The following is a 24,971-nucleotide window of genomic DNA, read 5'->3' on the forward strand; positions in this document are numbered from 1 at the left end:
CACTCAAAGTGATGCGCTTTACCTCCATGGCCGTCCCCAGGGCGACACTGGCTGTTGTCTGAGGAGGATTTATGGGAATCCCAGTCCGTCTTAGGTGTTGACAATCACACTGGTGGTGGAGGAGTCCTCCTTTTCCACTCTGTGCTGGAAGGCTGAGTGAGCCTCTTCAAGGTCCTCAATCACCGCTAAGAGGCGAGAAGCCAGGCCCTGACCAGACGTCACTGGCTTACATTCTGCACCGTCTGCACAGGAAAGGACATTTAGAATATTTGCAGTGGTCCTGTATCGGCTTGTTTACATCACCTGTGTCCATGCCGGAGTGGATCTTGTCCTTATTGCCGCCCGTCTGATCAGCATCTGCTTCTGGAAGATGCTTTTTCCTGAGGGAACGTCAAACCACAGCAAGGCTTTCACCTCAACTGTGTGCAACAGCGACCTCCAGTGTCTATTGGATGCACTGCAGCCACACTGACCTGAGTTTGTCTCTGCCCTGGAGAAGCTGCTTGAAGATGGTCTGAGTCTCTACGTCGGGATCAAGGGGGTCACTCCAGTCCCCCAAAGTCACCGCTGAGTGGGTTCTACTGCAGCCTGCCACTGGGACACAAAGCAACTTAAACGGCAGTATTAACCCTGTAACACCCCTTGTTGTAAAATTACAACGTTACCTTTAACCATCCTAAAAAACAATCCGTTATATACAAATATATATATTTTTTTTACCACATTTACATAGTCATTGGGTCCTATTGTTCAGTCTCACAAGGCTATTGGATCGTACATTTAATAATAATAATACCTGGGATTTATATAGCGCTTTTCTAAGTACCCAAAGTCGCTTTACATGTTAAAAACCCATCATTCATTTACACCTTGTGGTGGTAAGCTACTTTCGTAGCCACAGCTGCCCTGGGGTAGACTGACGGAAGCGTGGCTGCCAATTTGCGCCTACGGCCCCTCCGACCACCACCTATCATTCATTCAACATTCATTCACCGGGGGCAAGGGTGAAGTGTCCTGCCCAAGGACACAACGGCATGGTAAGAGGCGGGGAGCGAACCTGCAACCCTCAGGTTTCTGACACGGGCGCTCTACCCACTATGCCATGCCGCCCCATTTGTTTATAAGTCACGCCTTCTGGCCATGAACTCACACAAACTCAAGTTTTTCTTCGAACAACATCTATTTGTTTCATTGGACTGGATTTATCAGATTCAACTAAGTAAAATGTCTTTTATATTTTTTTTTGGTTGTTATTACAATGTCTAGAGCAGGGGTCACCAACGCGGTGCCCGCGGGCACCGGGTCGCCCGTAAGGACCAGATGAGTCGCCCACTGGCCTGTTCTAAAAATAGCTCAAATAGCAGCACTTATTACCAGTGAGCTGCCTCTATTTTTTAAATGTTATTTATTTACTAGCAAGCTGGTCTCGCTTTGCCCGACATTTTTAATTTTAAGAGAGACAGAACTCAAATAGAATTTGAAAATCCAAGAAAATATTTTAAAGACTTGGTCTTCACTTGTTTAAATAAATTCATTAATTTTTTTACTTTGCTTCTTATAACTTTCAGAAAGACAATTTTAGAGAAAAAATACAACCTTAAAAGTGATTTTAGGATTTTTAAACACATATACCTTTTTACCTTTTAAATTCCTTCCTCTTCTTTCCTGACAATTTAAATTAATGTTCAAGTAAATTTATTTTTTTTATTGTAAAGAATAATAAATACATTTTAATTTAATTCTTCGTTTTAGCTTCTGTTTTTTCGACGAAGAATATTTGTGAAATATTTCTTCAAACTTATTATGATTAAAATTCAAAAAAATTATTCTGGCAAATCTAGAAAATCTGTAGAATCAAATTTAAATCTTATTTCAAAGTCTTTTGAATTTCTTTTAAAATTTTTGTTCTGGAAAATCTAGAAGAAATAATGATTTGTCTTTGTTAGAAATATAGCTTGGTCCAATTTGTTATATATTCTAACAAAGTGCAGATTGGATTTTAACCTATTTAAAACATGTCATCAAAATTCTAAAATTAATCTTAATCAGGAAAAATTACTAATGATGTTCCATAAATTCTTTTTTTAAGTTTTTCTCTTCTTTTTTTCGGTTGAATTTTGAATTTTAAAGAGTCGAAATTGAAGATAAACTATGTTTCAAAATTTAATTGTCATTTTTTTCGTGTTTTCTCCTCTTTTAAACCGTTCAATTAAGTGTAAATATCATTAATTATTAATAAAAACATAGAGTTAAAGGTAAATTGAGCAAATTGGCTATTTCTGGCAATTTATTTAAGTGTGTATCAAACTGGTAGCCCTTCGCATTAATCAGTACCCAAGAAGTAGCTCTTGGTTTCAAAAAGGTTGGTGACCCCTGGTCTAGAGCATGTACATATGTAGTTATTGTGGAACAGATGCATCAAATTTCATTTAGAGCTTGTTACATAATTGTTGCAATTATACAACACTGGGTGAATGTGGTAGTCAAAATAGCTGGCTTGTTGCAGTGGGCTCAAACAGGTTGTATTCCCTCCACTACACCACTGCCTGAAGTATTTTCTCTATACATGGATAGTATACTTTCTACCCTTGTGTTGTGTTCAAATGCCTTCTACGACAACATCTAAAAGGTCAAAATTTTTTTTTTTTAGGTTTTTCTATATTTGGGTCTTACAGTGTTAACATTAGTTAAACAGACGTCACATTCAGTACAGTAGGGAAGGCATTCAAATGGCCCTCTTTTTGGGGTGAATCTCGCGTAGGAGGAAGAGGGAGGTTATTCATTTTGCAATGCAGTCTGCTGAAAATGATGGAAAGCGCCACTCTAAATAGCAACAGATGTTGTGGTCAAATTTGGAATTGTCACAAAACCCATTTTAAGATATTCAACACTACTGCCGTCTGGCGGCTAAAGTGGGTAGTGCAACTCCAAATTAGTCAGGTAAACCATGACGAATGTGGCCATATGAATCCCCTTCCTACTGTATGTATGATAAGAATTAATAATACAAGAGCAAGAACACGTTGACATACTGATTAACATTAGCAATTTTACATGGCGATTTCACGCCTCAAAAAATTGATAATGAAAACTACAACTAAGATGCATGTTGCAATCAAACAGCTGCTGTGTAAGAAGTACAATACTTGCAGCTAAAGAAAATGTACTGCTCTCACGTCTGCTGGTTACTTTAAGACGTGTAGCGAAGCCTGCTTTTCTAAAAAAATAAAACATTTCTAACATATGCTCCATGCTTGGCTTATACAAGAACCTGGCGCAGCTATAAATATTGAATAGAATTAACAATATGAAAATGTCATATCACGGTTATCTTTATTACCAATTATTGTTGTGGTATTGTTGAATGTGCTCAAAAAGTACTTATACACACACTGAAATTATTGTGCTACAACAAATAAGACACCCACTATTTTGCATGTTTGGTGTTTCTTATGCTTCACTGATAGTGATTTAGTTCTAGTATTATATCAGTTTGAATGGTTAAGCTTTTATTGTTTTAAATATTGATTTGTACTGTAGCGCTTTGAAATTCAGTCAAATGAAAAGTGCATAACAAATTAAATCTATTAATATTCTTTATTGTTTCTGGCGGGAATTGTAGTGTCCAAAACTGTTCAGAAGTCCTTGATATATATATATATATATATATATATATATATATATATATATATATATATATATATATATATATATATATATATATATATATATATATATATATATATATATATATATATATAAAACCCACCAATCACTTTTCATTTAGACAAGATCTCAATGATTTAGTTACTTTACACTTAATGATATACTGTACATTATCTTAAAAACCTTAAGTATCAAAAGTATCGATATTTTGATTTAAAAATCGATATTAGAGCATAAGTATTTGGTATCAGCAGTATCGATATTTCAGTATGGATCTGCACATGTGAAGTGAAGTGAATTATATTCATATAGCGCTTTTCTCTAGTGCCTCAAAGCGCTTTTACAGAGTGAAACCCAATATCTAAGTTACATTTAAACCAGTGTGGGTGGCACTGGGAGCAGGTGGGTAAAGTGTCTTGCCCAAGGACACAACGGCAGTGACTAGGATGGCGGAAGCGGGATCGAACCTGCAACCCTCAAGTTGCTGGCAAGGCCACTCTACCAACCGAGCTATACCGCCCAACAGTTGGTACTTATTTACAAGACAACTTGATTGTCAAGATGTATTATTCAAAATACTGTATAAACTTGATTGATAACAATGATTTGTTTAAAAAAAAACCTAGAAGATACATACTGAGGAGCTGAATATTTAGTATTTGACATAAAAAAACACTCCTCACACCTCAAGTTCAGCCCCAGAGAGGACTATGTAGCTGCATCCTGATCCCAATTCCGTAAATTTTACCATAACACAATTTGAGAGACAGTACCCTCTGGTGGCGAAACATTATGAGCGTGACCACCCTGTCTGAGGGACACACAGGGAAATATACATAGCTTGGTAGATCTAATTTGAATATTCAAACATTTTGTTTGACTTGAGTTGAGATATTCGCTTGGAATTAGCCTTGTTTGCAGTCTGTGTATTGAAAGTAAACAACGTGGGGTTACCGGTACGGTCCGTCTGCAGACAGCACGTCCACTTCCCCCCGCGGTATGTCCCTGGATGGAAGGAGGGCAGCATGTGCTCGTTGTAGATGCTCACTTTCCTGATGGCCGACAGCCATTGGTTCAGCTCATTAACATTCTGTGCAGACACAAACACACACTTTACTAACAAAGGTTAATTGGACATAAAGTAATACATTAGTCACCATTAACCCTTTTACAAAGATTTTCATAAAACGGCAAATAGTAGCAGAACTAGTAATGTCGTTCTGTTCTATCCTTACTTTAGCGACGGTTGATGTTTAAGGTGATGTCACACGTCATATTGGCAACTTTACAACGATTCACACCAAATGACAAACTCAGGAAAAGAAGAAGTGCTTACCACTCATGTGTATCAATAGAGTGGTACTTAAGCTTAAGAGTTTCCCAACTCAAGAGTGTTTTGAGATAAGACCTGCCCCTCGGCTAATAGTTAAAAAGCAAACATTTGAGTGGTATACATCCACGCCATTTGTCGGCGTAGCGAATGCCACAGCGAACCGTGTAAAATCCCCTTAAAACATCTGATCTTACTCGCTAACATTGGCTTAAAGGCCTACTGAAATTAATTTTTTTAAATTTATTTAGCAGATCCATTCTATGTGTCATACTTGATCATTTTGCGATATTGCCATATTTTTGCTGAAAGGATTTAGTAGAGAACATTGACGATAAAGTTTGCAACTTTTGGTCGCTGATAAAAAAAGCCTTGCCTGTACCAGAAGTAGCGTGACGTCACAGGTTGAAGGGCTCCTCACATTTCCCCATTGTTTACACCAGCAGCGAGAGCGATTCGGACCGAGAAAGCGACGATTACCCCATTAATTTGAGCCAGGATGAAAGATTTGTGGATGAGGGACGTGAGAGTGAAGGACTAGAGAGCAGTGCAGGACGTGTCTTTTTTCGCTCTGACCGTAACTTAGGTACAAGGGCTCATTGGATTCCACACTTTCTCCTTTTTCTATTGTGGATCACGGATTTGTATTTTAAACCACCTCGGATACTATATCCTCTTCAAAATGAGAGTCGAGAACGCGAAATGGACATTCACAGTGACTTTTATCTCCACGACAATACATCGGCGAAGCACTTTAGCTACGGAGCTAACGTGATAGCATCGGGCTTAACTGCAGATAGAAACAAAAGAAATAAACCCCTGACTGGAAGGATAAGACAGAAAATCAACAATACTATTAAACCATGGACCTATAACTACACGGTTAGTGCTTTCCAGCCTGGCGAAGCTTAACAATGCTGTTGCTAACGATGCCATTGAAGCTAACTTAGCTACGGGACCTCACAGAGCTATGCTAAAAACATTAGCTATCCACCTACGCCAGCCAGCCCTCATCTGCTCATCAACACCCGTGCTCACCTGCGTTCCAGCGATCGACGGAGCGACGAAGGACTTCACCCGATCATCGATGCGGTCGGCGGCTAGCGTTGGATAGCGCGTCTGCTATCCAAGTCAAAGACCTCCTGGTTGTGTTGCTGCAGCCAGCCGCTAATATACTGATCCCACCTACAGCTTTCTTCTTTGCAGTCTCCATTGTTCATTAAACAAATTGCAAAAGATTCACCAACACAGATGTCCAGAATACTGTGGAATTTTGCGATGAAAACAGAGCTTTTTTGTATTGGATACAATGTGTCCGAATACTTCCATTTCACCGATTGACGTCACGCGCATACGTCATCATACATAGACATTTTCAACCGGAAGTTTCGCAGGAAATTTAAAATTGCACTTTATAAGTTAACCCGGCCGTATTGGCATGTGTTGCAATGTTAAGATTTCATCATTGATATATAAACTAGCAGACTGCGTGGTCGGTAGTAGTGGGTTTCAGTAGGCCTTTAAAGCTAGAGATTGCATGATTTTGTTGTTCAATCATCGGAACGAAGAAAATAAGTATAAAAGACAGTGCTGAGGAGAAGAAGCGGATGATATTCATTGAATTCAGTCGAACCACACTGCAGCAAATGAGTCTAACGCCAGCTTGTGATGTTAAAATATGTTGTTACAGTTCGATTCACACATTTAAAAAATCTTTTAGGCCCAAATATATCTCTTTAGAATAAGCACCAGTAGTTAATACTATGATTAATGATGACAACAAAAACTAAATGTGGTACATACTAATAGAAATGTAAGTGTTTGTATATAGTATACTATTGGTACTATTGTTTAGCCTACATGTATGAGTGTACATGGATATTGGATAATTGTTGGTCTATGTATTTACTGTATTTATTTGTATAGTAATTTAAGCTGTGTGTATTTGTAGTATGTGGTGTAAAGGAAATCTAAAAAGTTTTATTTGTCTTTGAAACTCAAGATCAGAGCCTGATGTCTTGTGGTTTTGCTACATCTTGTATTTGACTTTGTTAATAGGGTTAGACAAAGTAAGTGTTTAATGTTAACCTAAACATTTTCGGTCCGTAGAATGGTCAATTTATGGATATAAAATTGTTCTTATTTATTACGTTGACCACTGACCGAAAAATAAACTAAACTAAACTACCGTATTTTCCGCACTATAAGGCACACCGGATTATAAGGCGCACCTTCAATGAATGGCCTATTTTAAAACTTTGTTCATGTATAAGGCGCACCGCATTATAAGGCGCATAGAATAGACGCTACAGTAGAGGCTGGTGTTACGTTATGCATCCCGTAGTTGCGACACCTGTTGTGGCTCAATATTGGTCCATATATAAGGCGCACTGTCAGCTTTTGAGAAAATTTGAGGTTTTTAGGTGCGCCTTATAGTGCGGAAAATAGAGTACATGTATTAGTGTACATGGATATTGGATAATTGTTGGTCTCTGTATTTACTGTATTTATTTGTATAGTAATTTAAGCTGTGTGTATTTGTAATATGTGGTGTAAAGGAAATATAAAAAGTTGTATTTGTCTTTGAAATTCAAGATCAGAACCTGATGTCTTGCGGTTTTGCTACATCTTGTATTTGACTTTGTTAATAGGGTTAGACAAAGTACCGTATTTTTCGGAGTATAAGTCGCACCAAACCTCGCCCACCTCAACCGACGCACGGGGGGTGGGGGGAGTTTGATGGTAGGGGGGGTGTATAATGTAGAGTGGAAGAGTTAGGGCTGCATGGGATTCTGGGTATTTGTTGTGTTGTGTTTATGATGTGTTACGGTGCGGAGGTTCTCCAGAAAAGTGTTTGTCATTCTTTTTTGGTGTGGGTTCACAGTGTGTGGCATATTTGTAACGTAACAGTGTTAAAGTTGTTATATACGGCCACCGTCAGTGTAAGCTGTGTGGATGTTGACCAAGTATGCCTTGCTGTCTCCTACGTGTGCAAGTAAAATCTATATACAACATTTGGTCGGGCTGGCACGCTGTAGAGGACAATAAATGCAGTGCCATTAGGGCAGACCCTTAATTTAGCTGTTAGGGTGAAAATCGGAGAATATTTGCCCCGGGAGATTTCTAGGAGAGGTCAGTAAGTCTCCTGGGAAAATCGGGAGGGTCGGCAAGTATGCATCTGAAAAATCTCCCGGGAAAATCGGGAGGGTCGGCAAGTATGCAGCTGAGCCGCATCAGAGTGGTCAAAGAGCCGCATGCGGCTCCGGAGCCGCGGGTTGCCGACCCCTGGTCTAGTGTCTTACGTGAATGAGCTAAATAATATTATTTGATATTTTACGGTAATGTGTTAATAATTTCACACATAAGTCGCTCCTGAGTATAAGTCGCACCCCCCGGCCAAACTATGAAAAAAACTGCGACATATAGTCCGAAAAGTACGGTAAGTGTTTAATTTTAACCTAAACTTTTTCGGTCTGTAGAATGCTCAATTTACGGATATAAAATTGTTCTTATTTATTACGTTGACCACTGACTGAAGAATAAACTAAACTAAATAATGTCTAAGCGGGGGTCATTTATCCATGAAAATATGGAAAAGCTGCTGATGGTGTGTTTCACAATTCTATTCTAAAACTATTGTCAAACTGTAGTTGTTTGTTGTACTGTACATTCTATTGTAGTATTTTTTATATTTATTACACAATTGTTCCTTGTTTAATAGGACCAAATAATAATTCTTAGTCATTTCAATGGGCAGCGTTGATTTGAGAGACAAGTGTTTTGAGTTAAGAGCTCAAGTTGGGGTCCTACTGTACAAAAGGTGCAAATGTTGCCTGACGACCGCACCTTGCACTGGATGTACATGGTGTGCAGCTGCCCGTCGTCGTCCTGGGTGACGACCTGCATTACATTCTGCTGCTGAAAGGCGTTTTCGTCCACCCTCTCCACCGCGCACACACAGTGAATGAGCAATGAGGAGCGCGCCTGCAACAATCAAGCCACAAACCACAGCACCAATTAAGACGAGTAATCGAAATGTAAAGAAAAACAATCGATCAATTGAACATCGGTAGGACGCGTGTGAGGAAAAGGACGTTGTGAAGATCAAATCAGGACTTTTAAGTGTAAATCAGACGCTTGACCCGCTGAGACTGGAGCGGCTCCGACGTGGAGGGAGAGGGCCAGCACATTGTTTACAGTCTGATTTGTAATGTTAGCATGAATATCCACTAGCTTCAATTAACGCTGGCCTTTATTCCAGTCACACAAAGCGGAGACGGGCTCAAAGAGAGAGCTTTCTACGGCGCTCTTCTCGCTCAGGCTGCGGCTGGTGAATGGGAGGAGATGATTATCACAAGGTGAGGCATCACATGGTAATAACACGCATGATGATGTCACGAGAACTGCACTAACACATCAGAAGCCAGCTGAGGATGATTAAGGAGCCTATAAGTGACAGACAGAAGCCACACCTCCTTCTCTAAGAGTGTGGTCATTTTTATAAACTTTTTTTTTTTTTTTTTTTTACGTATACACTGCAAAAAAGACAGTGTTCAAAAACAAGAAAAAAAAATACAGAAGTTAGGGGCATTTTACTTGAACTAAGCAAAATTATCTGCCAATAGAACAAGAAAATTTGGCTTGTCAAGACTTTCCAAAACAAGTAAAATTAGCTAACCTCAATGAACCCAAAAATACCTTAAAATAAGTATATTCTCACTAATAAGTGCACTTTTCTTGGTAGAAAAAAAAATAGACCTTTTTGCTCAATATGTTGAAAAATATTCTTAAACAAGTAAATGCTAGTGCCATTATCTTGACATAATTATATGCGCTCGGCATCATGATTTTTTTTTCATGCTTGAAGTAAGAAATTATTACTTTAAAAAAAGTAGTTTTATACTTGTGAGTGTTGATGACACAGCTTTGCAACACTTGATATTCTAGTTTCAAGCATGTTTTACTCAATATAGGTCATAAAATCTCAGCTACAAGCTGATTGATTGATTGAGTGAGACTTTTATTAGTAGGTTGCACAGTGAAGTACACATTCCATTCAATTGACCACTAAATGGTAACACCCGAATACGTTTTTCAACTTGTTTAAGTCGGGGTCCACTTAAATTGATTCATGATACAGATATATACTATCATATATACTATCATCATAATACAGTCATCACACAAGATAATCACATTGAATTATTTACATTATTTACAATCAGGGGTGTGGAGGGGGGGGGGGGGGATAGGATATGGACAGCAAGTAGTGGACATAGAGAGAGAGAGAGAGAGAGAGAGAGAGAGAGAGAGAGAGAGAGAGAGAGAGAGATCAGAAGGGATAAGAAAAAGTATCTGCATTTGATTGTTTACATTTGATTATTAGCAATCCGGGGAAGGTGTTAGTTTAGGGTTGTAGCTGCCTGGAGGTGAACTTTTATTGCGGTTTTGAAGGAGGATAGAGATGCCCTTTCTTTTATACCTGTTGGGAGCGCATTCCACATTGATGTAATATCTTACTGAGATCATTTAGGACCAAAACCCTTAAAACAAGTAAAACACTCTAACATAAAATCTGCTTAGTGAGAAGAATTATCTTCTCAGACAGAAAATAAGCAAATATCACCCTTATTTGAGATATTTAATCTTACTTAGATTTCAGTTTTTGCCGTGTAGGGAAAAAAAATACAGCTCTCTTGTTTATCGCTGTTTAAATGGTTCTGGACATGATGGCGATAAACAAATTCCCGCCAAGTACACTGCAAAAACTGAAATCTAAGTAAGATTAAATATCTCAAGTAAGGGTGATATTTGCTTATTTTCTGTCTGATAAGATCATTCTTCTCACTGAGCAACTTTAACTTTAACTTTACAGTATGTATCGATATAAAATGTTGATTGGGTTTTTTAGATGTTTAGGCAGAATTGAAAGAATTAGAATTGGCTCCATCGTTAGCTGACTTTTGCCAATGCTTTTTTACCAATCAAAATGCATAAAAAAAGAAAAACATGAGCGCTTGTCTCACATAAAGATTGTGAATGGTTGGCAAAATTCCCAAAAAAGTGCAGTTCCCCTTTAATTGAATAAACACAGCATGTTTAATAATAAACATCAACATAGGCGTCGTAGAGGGCCTTCTTTACTGACTAGTTACTTACCTGCCAATCAGGCGCCTTGGCGTAAGAGAGGGTCTCACTAGTCAACCAGAAGTAGCGTTTCTTGAAGGCAAAGCGAGAGAGAAGTTGAGCTCCTTCTGCTTTGTGTTTCTGGAGGTAACCTTCTTTGACGATGACTGAGGGCAGGAACACAGCCCTCTGTGGCATCTCAGACCCTGCAGAGAAGACAACAATCCCTGAGCCATGAACACTTTATAGACTAAAGTACAGGAACACCTGACCGTGACCCTTACAGGAAGATAAAAATAAGGGTCTTCCGAGAAGACTTTCTAAAGGATATCAGTGGGAATTTATGTCTACTCATTCAGAGGAATGTCTTTGAGATCAGAGGTCACTGCTGGCTCACTATGTCAACAAATGAGTATTTCAAATCAGATATATTCAATATATACAAACCCCGTTTCCATATGAGTTGGGAAATTGTGTTAGATGTAAATATAAACGGAATACAATGATTTGCAAATCATTGTATTCCGTTTATATTTACATCTAACTTGATACTTGATACATTGATATTTCCGATAAAATGTCTTAGGCTGTTGATATATGTTGTTCGTTGTCGACCTGGAGCTTCCTTTCCTACTAGTTTTCCTCTTAACATCAGTTTTTCTGAGCTGTCTTTTCTAATATGTCCGAAGAATTTCAGCTGCCTATTTCGAATCGTTGCAATGAGAGATCTTCTTGTTTTTGCCCTTGCCAATACCTCTTCATTACTTTTCCTTTCAGTCCGTGATATGGAGAGTATTTTTCTGAAGAACCACATTTCAGTTGCCTCTAATTTTCTCAGTTGTTGATTATCTAAAGTCCAGCATTCAAAGCCGTAAAGTAGGACAGACCACACGTACGTTTTGAGTTTGGTGTCAAGTGAGATGTTTCTATTTCTAAATATAAGACTCATTTTGTTGAAGGTGTATTTTGACGTGGCAATCTGTTTGTTTGTCTCTTTTTCACGCCAATCATCAGATTTTACTGTGATGCCGAAGTATTTGAATTGATCCACTTGTTTTCTTTTCTTGTTGTTGCATGTGAGGTTACATGCAGGTGGATGTCACGACAACAACCTCCCCACTTCACACAACCTGGCACTTTGTGAGTATTTGTTTTTCTTCCCAAACTCAACTTTATCTAAGAGACCCCTTTTAAAAATGTGGACCACATCAAGATGATGTCAAAACTGCAAATGAGCTAGGAAGAATCCCTCCAGGAGAGCATTACCGTATTTGTCAGAGTATAAGTCGCTCCGGAGTATAAGTCGCACCGGCCGAAAATGCATAAGAAAGAAGGAAAAAACATATATAAGTCGCACTGGAGTATAAGTCTCATTTTTTGGGGAAATGTATTTGATAAAACCCAACACCAAGAATAGACATTTGAAAGGCAATTTAAAATAAATAAAGAATAGTGAACAACAGGCTGAATAAGTGTACGTTATATGACGCATAAATAACCAACTGAGAACGTGCCTGGTATGTTAACGTAACATATTATGGTAAGAGTCATTCAAATAACTATAACATATACAACAGGGGTAGGGAACCTATGGCTCTCGAGCCAGATGTGGCTCTTTTGATGACTGCATCTGGCTCTCAGATAAATCTTAGCTGACATTGCTGAACACGATAAGTAATGAATAATTCCGCTGGTAATCACAGGGTTAAAAATAACGTTCAAAATATAAAATACTCTCATGCATTTTAATCCATCCATCCGTTTTCTACCCCACCTGTTCAAGAAGTCACATTAATGGTAAGAAGTATTTTATTTATTATTGGTTAGCTTCAGAATAACAATGTTATTAAAAAGATTAAGAGACTTGTTATACTCTAAAAATTTTGGTCTTACTTAAAAATGAGCGCATTTAGTTGTATTCAGTGTTAAAAAATATGATATGGCTCTCACAGAAATACATTTTTAAAATATTTGGCTTTCATGGCTCTCTCAGCCAAAAAGGTTCCCGACCCCTGATATAGAACATGCTATATGTTTACCAAACAATCTGTCACTCTTAATCGCTAAATCCCATGAAATCTTATACGTCTAGTCTCTTACGTGAATGAGCTAAATAATCATATTTGATATTTTACGGTAATGTGTTAATAATTTCACACATAGGTCGCTCCTGAGTATAAGTTGCACCCCCGGCCAAACTATGAAAAAAACTGCGACTTATAGTCCGAAAAATACGGTACTTTGAAGGTGAATATTTGACATATATATTTCCTGACACACCCCTTATATGTACTGTATAATGTATTTATTTTCTGCCTAAGCATTTTAATTTCAGTCTACGCGCATGTTGCCTTTTAGGCCACAGCAAACTGTTTTTGTGATGATTACAATTGTTAAAGTGGTTTTGTGACTGGTTCCATTCAAACACACTATTGTGTTTGTCAGGATAGTCACTCTTGTGTTTGTTGGCTATATTTATTAAACCTTATCAGCTAGTAAAAGTACATGAAAGTGTCATGATCAACAGGACAGTTTGTTCTTTATTTTCCTGTTTGGTATCACTTCCTGTCCTGGTGCTCTTGTTTTGGTAGTATTTTCTGTTTGGTCTCTGTGTTTTGCAGAACCTTTACCTTGGGTCTCGTGTCCTTCCAGCACACCTGTTCCTAGATGTTCATTAGTTCTATATAGTTCCACCTTGTTCTTTCCTTCAGTGCTGGTTCATTATATCTAGTGTACAGGTATACCTTACCACACTAACTTCTAATACAACTTTCAGAGTTCCTTTCATTCTGTCTGCTACCTTATAAAAGAAACGTGTGCTTACACTTTGCCAGATGACATGCCCATCTTCACAGAAAGCATGCAATTATCTTATTCAGACACTGATTGATTCATTTATTAACAAGTGTGTCTCAACCCTTTTGTCCACATAATGTATTCCTCTGCTTGTTGTCTACTGTCACGTGAAGGATAGCATCAAAGCGGTGTGGCAATTATCTACTAGATTTAAACAAATCCAGCAGAAGTTAAATGGTGTTAAATGTCAAACTGACATATAAGAGAAAGGTATGGCTGTGATTGCGCGGGTAGAGGATGAAACACGATAAGTCAAACGGATAAAATGTTTCTCAACATCAACTTCGTTAAGGGTAGAATGCATGCAGTTCACAGGCGTGGGTCTCACTTGGCTAACTAATTAGCCCCATCAGCTCTTTTCTTGACTTGAATGAATGACTGAATGAAATAAGTTTATTTCGGTCATATAATCAACCATCAACCATTTTGTGTGACCAGTTTAACAGTACAGATTATACATATATATATATACAATCATACACATTTACACACAAAAAGAAAAGAAAAAGAATGACCAAAAAATTAATAGGCTGAAGCCAAAGCTTATATTTGCCTATCCTATACTAGACTTAATAATATTTCACTACTGTTATGTTAGCAGTTACGTTTTTAAGAATAAAGTTTGAAACAAATACAACTCGAGGATGAGAGTTTGGAGAAAGTGACAGCAAGATTGTACACTCCAATTGCTCATTTCATGGTCATGTTTACATCTATGAATTAAAGCATATAATGTTATATATAAAGTATATAAAATGTTAAGTGAAAGTGATTTTTGAGATTTTGCAACTCTTATCTATTTTCATGAAAAAAAACTAACCAATGTTTATGAGAGGAAAACCAAACTGTTGCACTAATGGTGTTTGTTAGTGAATAAGCTGACAATTTTGGATTAACAAATATTAAGGATGCTGAAAAAAGTGTATTCGATTTTTATTTATACCGATTCTAAATCAATTCATAATTTAAAAAAATGTATTTGAAAAAAAAAAAAAAAATAGTAATTTCTTTTTTTTTAACAATTTTTTAAAATGTTTTGTAGGCCATTCATGCGATTACCAGCTGCACGTATAGGCCATACGTCAGCAGCAAAGAAGAGCTTTTGTAACCTGTAACCTGTTTTGAAAAGGTTTTATTATCATTTTTATACCAAATAATATATTGCGAGAATCGGTTTGAATCAAGAATAGTGTTGAATTGAGAATAGATTCTTAATCAAATCGTCACCCCAAGATGTCGTTGTAAGGTACCCATCCCTGATGTATACTGCTTATTTCATGGTCAAGTGTCTCATCTCCAGTTTTTACACCATCCTATTAAAAAAAAGCATATGTTACACATAAAGTACATAAAATGTTAAGTGAAAGTGATTTCTCAGATTTTGCTGTATCTATTTTTAAAAAGTGTAATCTATTTTTATGAAGAAAAAAAAAACAATGTTTATGGGAGGAAAACCACACTGTTGCACTAATGGCGTTAGTGATGAATCTGATATATTCTTCTTTTTCACATCCAAATTGCAATTCTTAATTATGCCAATTCTAAATAGATTTATAATTTTCGAAAATTTTAAGAAAGGCAAGGCAACTTTATTTGTATAGCACTTTTCATACACAAGGCAGACTCAAAGTGCTTCACAGACAACAAAGTGAAATGAAAGAAAATAAAAGCAAAATTAAAATGCTGACAATAAAAATAAAAACAGTGTGGACGTTAAAAGTTAAAAGATTAAAAGATTTAGCTGAAAGCTAAGGTGAACATAAGAGTTTTCAGTCTAGTTTTAAAAGTAGTCAGAGTTGGGGAAAGTCTGACATCTTCAGGAAGTTTATTCCAGCTATTTGTTGCATAGTGACTGAATGATGCCCTCCCTTGATTTGAGTTTACTCTGGGAACCGCTAACAGATTGGTCTCAGAAGATCTTAGTGATCTAGAGGGCTTATATAGTGGGAGCATATCAGTGATATACTTCGGCCCTAGACCATGTAGTGATTTATATGTGAGCAGGAGGATTTTGAAATCAATTCTCTGATGTACAGGGAGCCAATGTAAGGATTTAAGAATTGGTGTAATGTGCTCACATTTTTTTTTTTTTTTTTTGGTCTTTTTAGGACGCTTTTTTAGGCAATCCCCGCGCTTACTCGCTGCACGTATACTATTCATTACATGGCCAAGTGTACCGTCACCAATTTTTCTACACCATCATTTGAAAAAAAATATTTAAAGTAGAGTATATAGTCTAGAGTATACAAAAGGTTAAGTCAAAGTGATTTTTTGCGATATTCAATTAAAATTGTTTTTTTTTACAGTTTTATAAAAAATCTTAACTAGATTTATGAGAGGAAACCCACACTGTTGCACATGATGGTGTTAATGATTAATTTAATAATTTAAGGATTATAAAACATGCGGCACGTTACATTTATTGTAAACAATTTTAGTGCACCTAAGAAACAAAAGGCGAATTCATTTTGATCACACCTACCCCAAAGTCACCTGTGACTTGTGATCCTTGTTGTGTGACGTAACTTACCAATGTCATGATCGATGTCAATCAATTTGTCCAGGAAGTCCTTCACAGAGGCCACACTGCGAAGTATGATGGGATGGAGAGGCGCCATCCATTGCTCCTTTCCATGACCCAACTGAAGGCCGAGGTTCCCCACACTTTGTAAAGCCTAACAACAACAGAGACAATATATTGACTCACATGTATTGCTGCTAAATGCAAGCATGTAACCTGACACGAACTGAACTCAGAAAAAGTGACTGTATATATCTGAAAGTCACAGATCAAAAAAGCGTCCCTGTGGTCAAGCGTGCTGTGCGGCCCTTTGTCCAGCCCCCACCTGGCCGTGGGAGAGGAGGAAGTCCCTGTCTCCTCCCGTTCTGATGCTGTCTTTGAACCACACTGCTTGCTGCACATACAGAGGTAAAAATAGCCCTTCCCTTTCACGGCAGAAGGTCCATGGCAACAGCACTTCAACACCATGGACAGCGGCCATGAAGACCATGCAGGACCAAGGTTGCATCTAATTTGTGACCTTGACAGCCATGTCATTAGGATGGTAAGGAGAAAGGGGGTATCAATATTTTACATTAGGGTCATTTCATTTCAATGCATTTTGAAAGCTACAATCAGAAGATATTGTCTAAGTATGTCTGTAAGTTTTTACAAAGTCAATGTTATTTATATAGCGTTATACACATAGGAGGTCGAGAAGCACGCTCCTTATACATTAAAGAAAACCAACTGAAGACCACATGAGCAAGCATTTGGCAACACAGGCAAGAAAAAAAACCTTGAACAGAACCCAAGATGTGTGAGGTGACCTTCTTCTAAATCTATTGGACGATGATAGTCGGTGAGGTCAACGCTTGTGTTTTTCAGTGCGAAAATGGACATGTGAGAGCCAAGCAACATGAGAAAGAGAAACATGTCTGCAGCCAATGCAAGAACACCGTGAGTGAAAACATGAAAAGTATGGAAACATGTCAACCGAAACACATCAAAAACAGAGATAACAACGCGGACCTTGCTTTTCATGGCAGTACGTCTGTGATGCGGATGCATTTCAGGCAGAGGCATGTCGGACATCTCCTCGGCAAAATACAGTAGTTAGCTAAGTTTGTAAAACATAGCTTTAACTCTCATTTTAGCCAAAATTCGCCAGCTAAACGCTCTTTATAAATCTATCTGCAGGTTTCTAGAAACAAAAACATTTTAATATTAATATTATATTATTGCAGTCCAAAGAAAGTCAGTGGCGAAAGTGATAGCTATTAAAAGCTTGCTTTTAAGTGAAAAACAAATTGTAGCAGCCTAATTAGCAGCACAGTTCATAAATAAATATTTCTGAATTAAGTTGTCATCTTTATTATCATTGTTAGCATATGCCTAAAAATATATCAAGCTGAATTTAAAAGCCAATGGCTAAATCAGAGCCACTGGATGGGTGTACACTTCATAAACCGATTAGTCGACTAATCGTTAAGATGGTCGATGACTAGTTGACTATCAAAATAGTCGTTAGTTGCAGCCCTTCTTTCAACTATTCCAAAGAGATTCAACAATTTAGCGTCTAACCCAGGGGTCACCAACGCGGTGCCCGCGGGCACCAGGTCGCCCGTAAGGACCAGATGAGTCGCCCGCGGGCCTGTTCTAAAAAAAAAAAAAAAAAAAAAAAATTTAAAAATTTTTTTTTTTTTAATTAATTTTTTTTTTTTTTTTTTTTTTTTAAATTAAATCTACATAGAAAAAACACAAGATACACTTTCAATCAGTGCATCAACCCAAACAACCTCCCCCATGCACACTCATCCACACCCACTCACACAAAAGGGGTTATTTCTTTCTGCTACCAATATTCTGGTTCCCACAACATAGACAACACATCTGCAAGGGACACAGTCCCTGAAGCACACATGATTGTATAGGCTGCTGGTCCACTAACATTTTCCTTAATTACTATTTTTTATGTAATTATTTTTATATTGTTTTACTTTCTTTTTTATCCAAGAAAATGTTTTTTATTTATTTTAATAAAGGGCCTTATCTTCAACAGACCAGGTTGTCAATGAAATTAGATTTGTTTAAAGGGTTTTTTAAACCAGGTCCAGTCCAGATAATGTCCAAGTCGGACTCAGCAACACACACCTTCATTCATGTACACAGAAAAAAATTAGGGAACACAACAGATTGCATATAATTTATAAACAAAATTACATTTTCAAAATAAGCATTTATGTACAGTCCAGATCATGTCCAGGTCACTCAAATTAGGAAACACAACAACAGATATCATATAATCTATAAACATAATTATACTTTCAAAATAAGCCTTTGAGGACTTCTCATCTTTTTTTTAATGTTTTTTGGCATCATTATCGTTTTCAACCATGTAACTTTCTAAAGTTAGAAAATACTGAATAAATGTTTTAAAGAAAGTAATACTAAGTGAATATCTGTTTTTGGCCTTAAAAATAAACATTTTACCGAGTACTATAATTAAATTGACTAAATCATGATTGTCAATGAACTCTCCTAAAGTAACAGAAACCACATTAAGCTTCATAAACAAACCAATCCTTAAACACATTTTTTCAACTTCCACCCAAAACAAAGACACAATATGACAATACCAATACAAATGTAGGGTGGATTCAGGCTCCTGACAACAAAATCGGCAATCATCTGACTCTGTCATATTCCATAATTTTAACATTTTCCCTGTGGGTAAGAAGTTATAAATAATTTTAATTTGAAAATAACGATTTTGCACATCGATAGTGGTTTTATAGATTAGTTTGAATATGGCATCCCATGGCAACGGGCAGTCAAAAAAGTCCTCCCATTTTCCATTTGTGTTGTATGAGGCAGCCTTCAAAGATTTCTTTATTAAATAAAAATTATATATTTTTATATTTATTTTAGTTCCTTTTTGCCAACTAGAATTTCTTATTAGAGGTTTACAAACTAATAATTTAGTAGTTCCATAATTAATTATTTGTTTCCATCTTTTCCCAATTACTCCAGTTAGTTGATAAAATGAAAAGCTTGAGCAAGCATCACCATACATAGCTCTAAATTCATCATACTTCATAATTTTACCATTCTCATTGATAATATCATTGACAAAAATGATTCCTCTTTCAAACATATTTTTCCAAAAGAAAGGCTTTCCATCTATTACAATATTAGAGTTCATCCATATTAACTGCTGCAAAATATCATCTCTTTTTTCTGGCACATAAAATTGAAAACACCACTATGAGTGGATTGTTTCCTTTATGAACCCCGCCATGTTTCCCAGCAGACTCTCTGGGAGGGGATCACTTGTAAAAAAGGATACAATTTCTTTTGATACAGTACATGTTTTTTGTCCAACAGGACATTTGTGTACCACTCAATGTTTAAATACATCTTTGGAACAATTGATGCTTTTAAAGACAGACACATAGCTTCAAGGTTGAGAAGTTTCAGGCCCCCACATTCATACTCTTTGTACAAAACCTTTCTTTTAATCTTTTCTGGTTTGCCGTTCCAGACAAAATCGAAGACCCTCCGCTCATAAATCTTAAAAAAGTTTTGTGATGGAGCTGGTAATGACAAAAACAAATAAATAAATTGAGGAATAATTAACGAGTTGGCAATAGACATTTTACCATACAAGGTTAGGGATTTCCCTTTCCATAATTGCATAATTTTGTCTAGCTTTCTTAGTCGATTATCATAATTTACTGAGCCTAGATCTTCCAGATTTTCTGGGACAACAACACCAAGTATGTTAACTGGTCCATCTGTCCACAAAACAAGCACGTTGCATTCCATTCGAAAGGACGTTCCCTTTAGATTTCCGATCCTTAACATTTTACATTTATCATAATTAAGCTTAAGGCCAGATTGCTGTGAAAATATGTCCAAAAGATTAAGAAGGTTCCGCAAACAATGAGGAAAAATCTTATCTTTGTGAATCAGCCTTTTCTGACATGAACTTCATCAAGAACAAACACAGAACACGCCTCACTGATGCACATCTGCAAGACTCACTCAGAGTTGCAGTGTCAAGTTACACACCAGAGTACAACACACTAGTTAACAGCATGCAATGCCAGGCTTCCCACTAACTGACAAAGAAACAGATAACAGATTTGGTGTCCAGTTCAAAGTGTGACATGATTTAAAAATTTGAGAGTTTACTTTTGTATTTTACATGAGTTATTATTTGTACAAACATGGTGCAAAGTAATTCATGATTTGTTAAAAAATGTTAGTGGCTAGCTAGTTAAAATGGGATATTGTGATTTCACAAGACTGTCTTAGAAGTGATCATTTGAAAATGTTCAATTTGAAAAATGTGCACTTAGAGAAAATATAAAAATAAAGTGTTGCATATTGATATTTATCTGTTTCTATATATATTTATTGTGAGAAATCATTAAGATGATCAGTGTTTCCACAAAGATAAATATCATTAATTATTAATAATAACAGAGTTAAAGGTAAATTGAGCAAATTGGCTACTTCTGGCAATTTATTTAAGTGTGTATCTAACTGGTAGCCCTTCGCATTAATCAGTACCCAAGAAGTAGCCCTTGGTTTCAAAAAGGTTGGTGACCCCTGGTCTAACCATTAACAGGAGATATGAATTTTCCAGTTCCAGGTGCCCCTTTTGTGCCATTAAAACAACTACCGTATTTTTCGGATTATAAATCGCTCCGGAGTATAAATCGCACCGGCCGAAAATGCATAATAAAGAAGGAAAAAAACATATATGAGTTGCACTGGAGTATAAGTCGCATTTTTTGGGCAAATTTATTTGATTAAATCCAACACCAAGAATAGACATTTGAAAGGCAATTTAAAATAAATTGATTGAGACTTTTATTAGTAGGTTGCACAGTGAAGTACATATTCCGTACAATTGACCACTAAATGGTAACACCCGAATAAGTTTTTCAACTTGTTTAAGTCGGGGTCCACTTAAATTGATTCATGATACAGATATATACTATCTGATATATACTATCATCATAATACAGTCATCACACAAGATAATCACATTGAATTATTTACATTATTTACAATCCGGGGTGTGGGGGGGGGGACAGAGAGAGAGAGAGAGAGAGAGAGAGAGAGAGAGAGAGAGAGAGAGAGAGAGAGAGAGAGATCAGAAGGCATAAGAAAAAGTATCTGCATTTGATTGTTTACATTTGATTATTAACAATCCGGGGAGGGTGTTAGTTTAGGGTTGTAGCTGCCTGGAGGTGAACTTTTATTGCGGTTTTGAAGGAGGATAGTGATGCCCTTTCTTTTACATCTGTTGGGAGTGCATTCCATATTGATGTGGCATAGAAAGAGAATGAGTTAAGACCTTTGTTAGATCGGAATCTGGGTTTAATGTGGTTTGTGGAGCTCCCCCTGGTGTTGTGGTTATGGCGGTCATTTAGTAGTTCGACATGTACTTCGGTATCAAGGAGGTGTAGCGGATTTTATAGACTAGGCTCAGTGCAAGTTGTTTTACTCTGTCCTCCCCCCTGAGCCAGCCCACTTTGGAGAAGTGGGTAGGAGTGAGGTGGGATCTGGGGTGGAGGTCTAGAAGTAACCTGACTAGCTTGTTCTGGGATGTTTGGAGTTTAGATTTGAGGGTTTTGGAGGTGCTGGGGTACCAGGAGGTGCATGCGTAATCGAAAAAGGGTTGAACGAGAGTTCCCGCCAGAATCCTCATGGTGCTTTTGTTGACCAGAGAGGAGATTCTGTAGAGAAATCTCGTTCGTTGGTTGACCTTTTTGATTACCTTGGTTGCCATTTTATCACAGGAAAGATTAGCCTCTAGAATGGAACCTAGGTAGGTGACCTCATCTTTCCTGGTGATAACAATGTCACCCACTTTTATAGTGAAGTCATTGACTTTCTTAAGGTTGATGTGGGACCCAAATAGGATGGATTCCGTTTTACCCAAGTGTATGGATAGCTTATAAAGAATAGTGAACAACAGGCTGAATAAGTGTACGTTATATGACGCATAAATAACCAACTGAGAACATGCCTGGTATGTTAACGTAACATATTATGGTAAGAGTCATTCAAATAACAATAACATATAGAACATGCTATACGTTTACCAAACAATCTGTCACTCTTAATCGCTAAATCCCATGAAATCTTCTTCCTCTGTGTCACTTCTAAACAACTCTGCCAACTCCAAAGGTAGACAATGCGCCGCTTCCTCTTCTATCGGTACGTCGCTTACGTCAGAGTCATCGTCAGTTGCAGTTCCAATTATTCCAGCCTTTCTGAATCCGGACAGGATGGTTTCGGTTGTCACTTACGTGAATGTGATAAATAACATTATTTGATATTTTACGGTAATGTGTTAATAATTTCACACATAAGTCGCTCCTGAGTATAAGTCGCACCCCCGGCCAACCTATGAAAAAAACTGGGACTTATAATCCGAAAAATATGGTAAATGGGATGCTGACGTGGATGTTTCCAGTCTAACGATTGATTTTAGACTGCTAGTGTTGGCTTCACAGCGATTGTTATGCCACACAATGAGGGGGACCTCCATTCTAATGACTGATGTTGGCATTGACAGAGGGGTTGTTTTTTACAACCATCCTTGCCTGAGCACACACTCCTCTTTGAAGTACACATTATTGGAACTTTGATACCAGCATTTAGACTAGATGTGACCAATCTAAGTCTAGAGCATGAACTGATGAAGACTGATCAGAGGACAGGCGAAACGTCTTCTAAGACAAACTGAACTGTCCAGTTGCGATCGATTGAATATTTCATCTTCATTCTGTTCTGCGTACAATTTGCATGACACTCAGTTGTCATTTAGAAGCTTCCATCCTCTTCCACCCCCACATGAAGGCATGACGTGTGAGTGTGTAGGTGTGATGCAAACATTACCTTGGCCAGCAGTAACAGTGTCCTGCTTGTACGCGTATCAGCGTGCTGGTCTCTCAGCTGGAACAGTTTAGGTGTGAGGATTGCAGGAGCGAAAAAACGCAGGAAAAAAAATCCACTGATGGCGAGATATTTCACATCCTGTTCAACATAAGGTGAAGACGACAAGCGTTACTGATACCTATGGGCTCTCACGTGTGAAAATATTTCACCTTGCACGTTTGCTTGCGCTGCACACTGACCTCGTTTTCAGGCTCAGCAAACTGCTCCTCAACACGCTTGTGCAGCTGTTTGAAGGCCACTCTCATGACAGGAGGACATTGCTCAACCGAGCCCACGATTGATTCAACGATCCTGCTTAAGTAGCTTTGCAGCATCTCCACGCTGCTGTCCCGCACTTCTGCCTCTGACACGGCACCCTTAAAGGAAATCCTCCTTCCCGAAGAACGAGGCACTTATCACTGAACCACTCCATCAAGACACTTGTAATCAGGACTATTGATGGGCATTTTACATAATTTCCCAAGTCAGCACATAGCAGACAGTTCTAAACTCCTCTTTTCATGCCCGTGATATGTGGAGGAGAATAACACTACCAGAGCAGATTTGGAAATGTAGCTCAACTTTCCTTAAAGGGGACTTATGATGAATTTTGTCTTTTCTGACTTATAAATGTTGTTACAATGTTGGATACTCGTGTTAAACAATGCCAAAGTGTGAAATCATAAGGCTCATGTATTTTGCCGTGAGCTTGCGCGCAGTTTTGCAGCCTGGCTACGTCGTGACATCACAGCGAAGTGGATGCACTTCTTTAGACGTCATACTTGCCAACCTTGAGACCTTCGAATTCGGGAGATTGGGGGTTGGTGGTAGCGGGGGTGTATATTGTAGCCTGGAAGAGTTAGGGATGCAAGGGATTCTGGGTATTTTTTCTGTTGTGTTTATGTTGTGTTACGGTGCGGATGTTCTCCCGAAATGTGTTTGTCATTCTTGTTTAGTGTGGGTTCACAGTGTGACGAGCAGCTGATCAAACGGTATCGTTTAGACAGAGCGGGTATTATTTTTATATATATATATATCGCTATTATTATATATATATATATATATATAATAATATTATATATTATTATATATAAAGCCACCCCCACCAGTTTCAATTTAGTTGCCTAATTAATGAATTGGAAAGAAAAGGAAACATTTATTTTTGATTCATTGCCAATATTGTTTGTTTGTTTTGTATTATTTTGTAGTTTATTGTCAAAATATACACTCCCATTGTCCACTTAAATATTTCTAAGATATTTCTTTATTCTTAAACAAGGGATTCCATTCCGTGATTGGTCATTTCTATGGACACAGAAATGACGTCTCCTAAAATTCCGTTTACGGCACATAGTAATGTCGTAATTCAGCTCTGAGTGTGACACTTAAGATTCAGTCCTACACTTCGCTGAAAGTGTGAGTAAGACGCTTGATAACTAACTTTTAAGTGCAGCTTTCAGCGAAGAATTTCTTTACTCATAAGTCAACTCTTAGCAGACTTCCTAGGAGTAATTCTAAGAAGCTTGATAAATA

General features: G+C 37.5%; 1 protein-coding gene across 1 annotated transcript in view; it reads right to left on the minus strand.

The window, feature by feature from the left end:
• The window catches only part of LOC133651614 (rasGAP-activating-like protein 1), a 53,227-nt gene that overhangs the window by 324 nt on the left and 27,932 nt on the right, over positions 1–24,971 (minus strand). Inside the window, exons 13-21 of the mRNA XM_062049595.1 lie at positions 23,639–23,831; positions 23,400–23,537; positions 16,509–16,653; positions 11,156–11,328; positions 8,843–8,980; positions 4,621–4,756; positions 474–594; positions 304–380; positions 1–242 (exon numbers count right to left, since the gene is read on the minus strand). The exon at positions 1–242 is cut by the window's left edge and continues 324 nt beyond it. Coding sequence (XP_061905579.1) covers positions 91–242; positions 304–380; positions 474–594; positions 4,621–4,756; positions 8,843–8,980; positions 11,156–11,328; positions 16,509–16,653; positions 23,400–23,537; positions 23,639–23,831 — 1,273 coding nt within the window. The 3' untranslated portion in view covers positions 1–90. The remainder of the gene's footprint in view (positions 243–303; positions 381–473; positions 595–4,620; positions 4,757–8,842; positions 8,981–11,155; positions 11,329–16,508; positions 16,654–23,399; positions 23,538–23,638; positions 23,832–24,971) is intronic.

The sequence above is a fragment of the Entelurus aequoreus genome, linkage group LG06, assembly GCF_033978785.1.
Source record: "Entelurus aequoreus isolate RoL-2023_Sb linkage group LG06, RoL_Eaeq_v1.1, whole genome shotgun sequence".
Classification (NCBI taxonomy): domain Eukaryota; kingdom Metazoa; phylum Chordata; class Actinopteri; order Syngnathiformes; family Syngnathidae; genus Entelurus; species Entelurus aequoreus.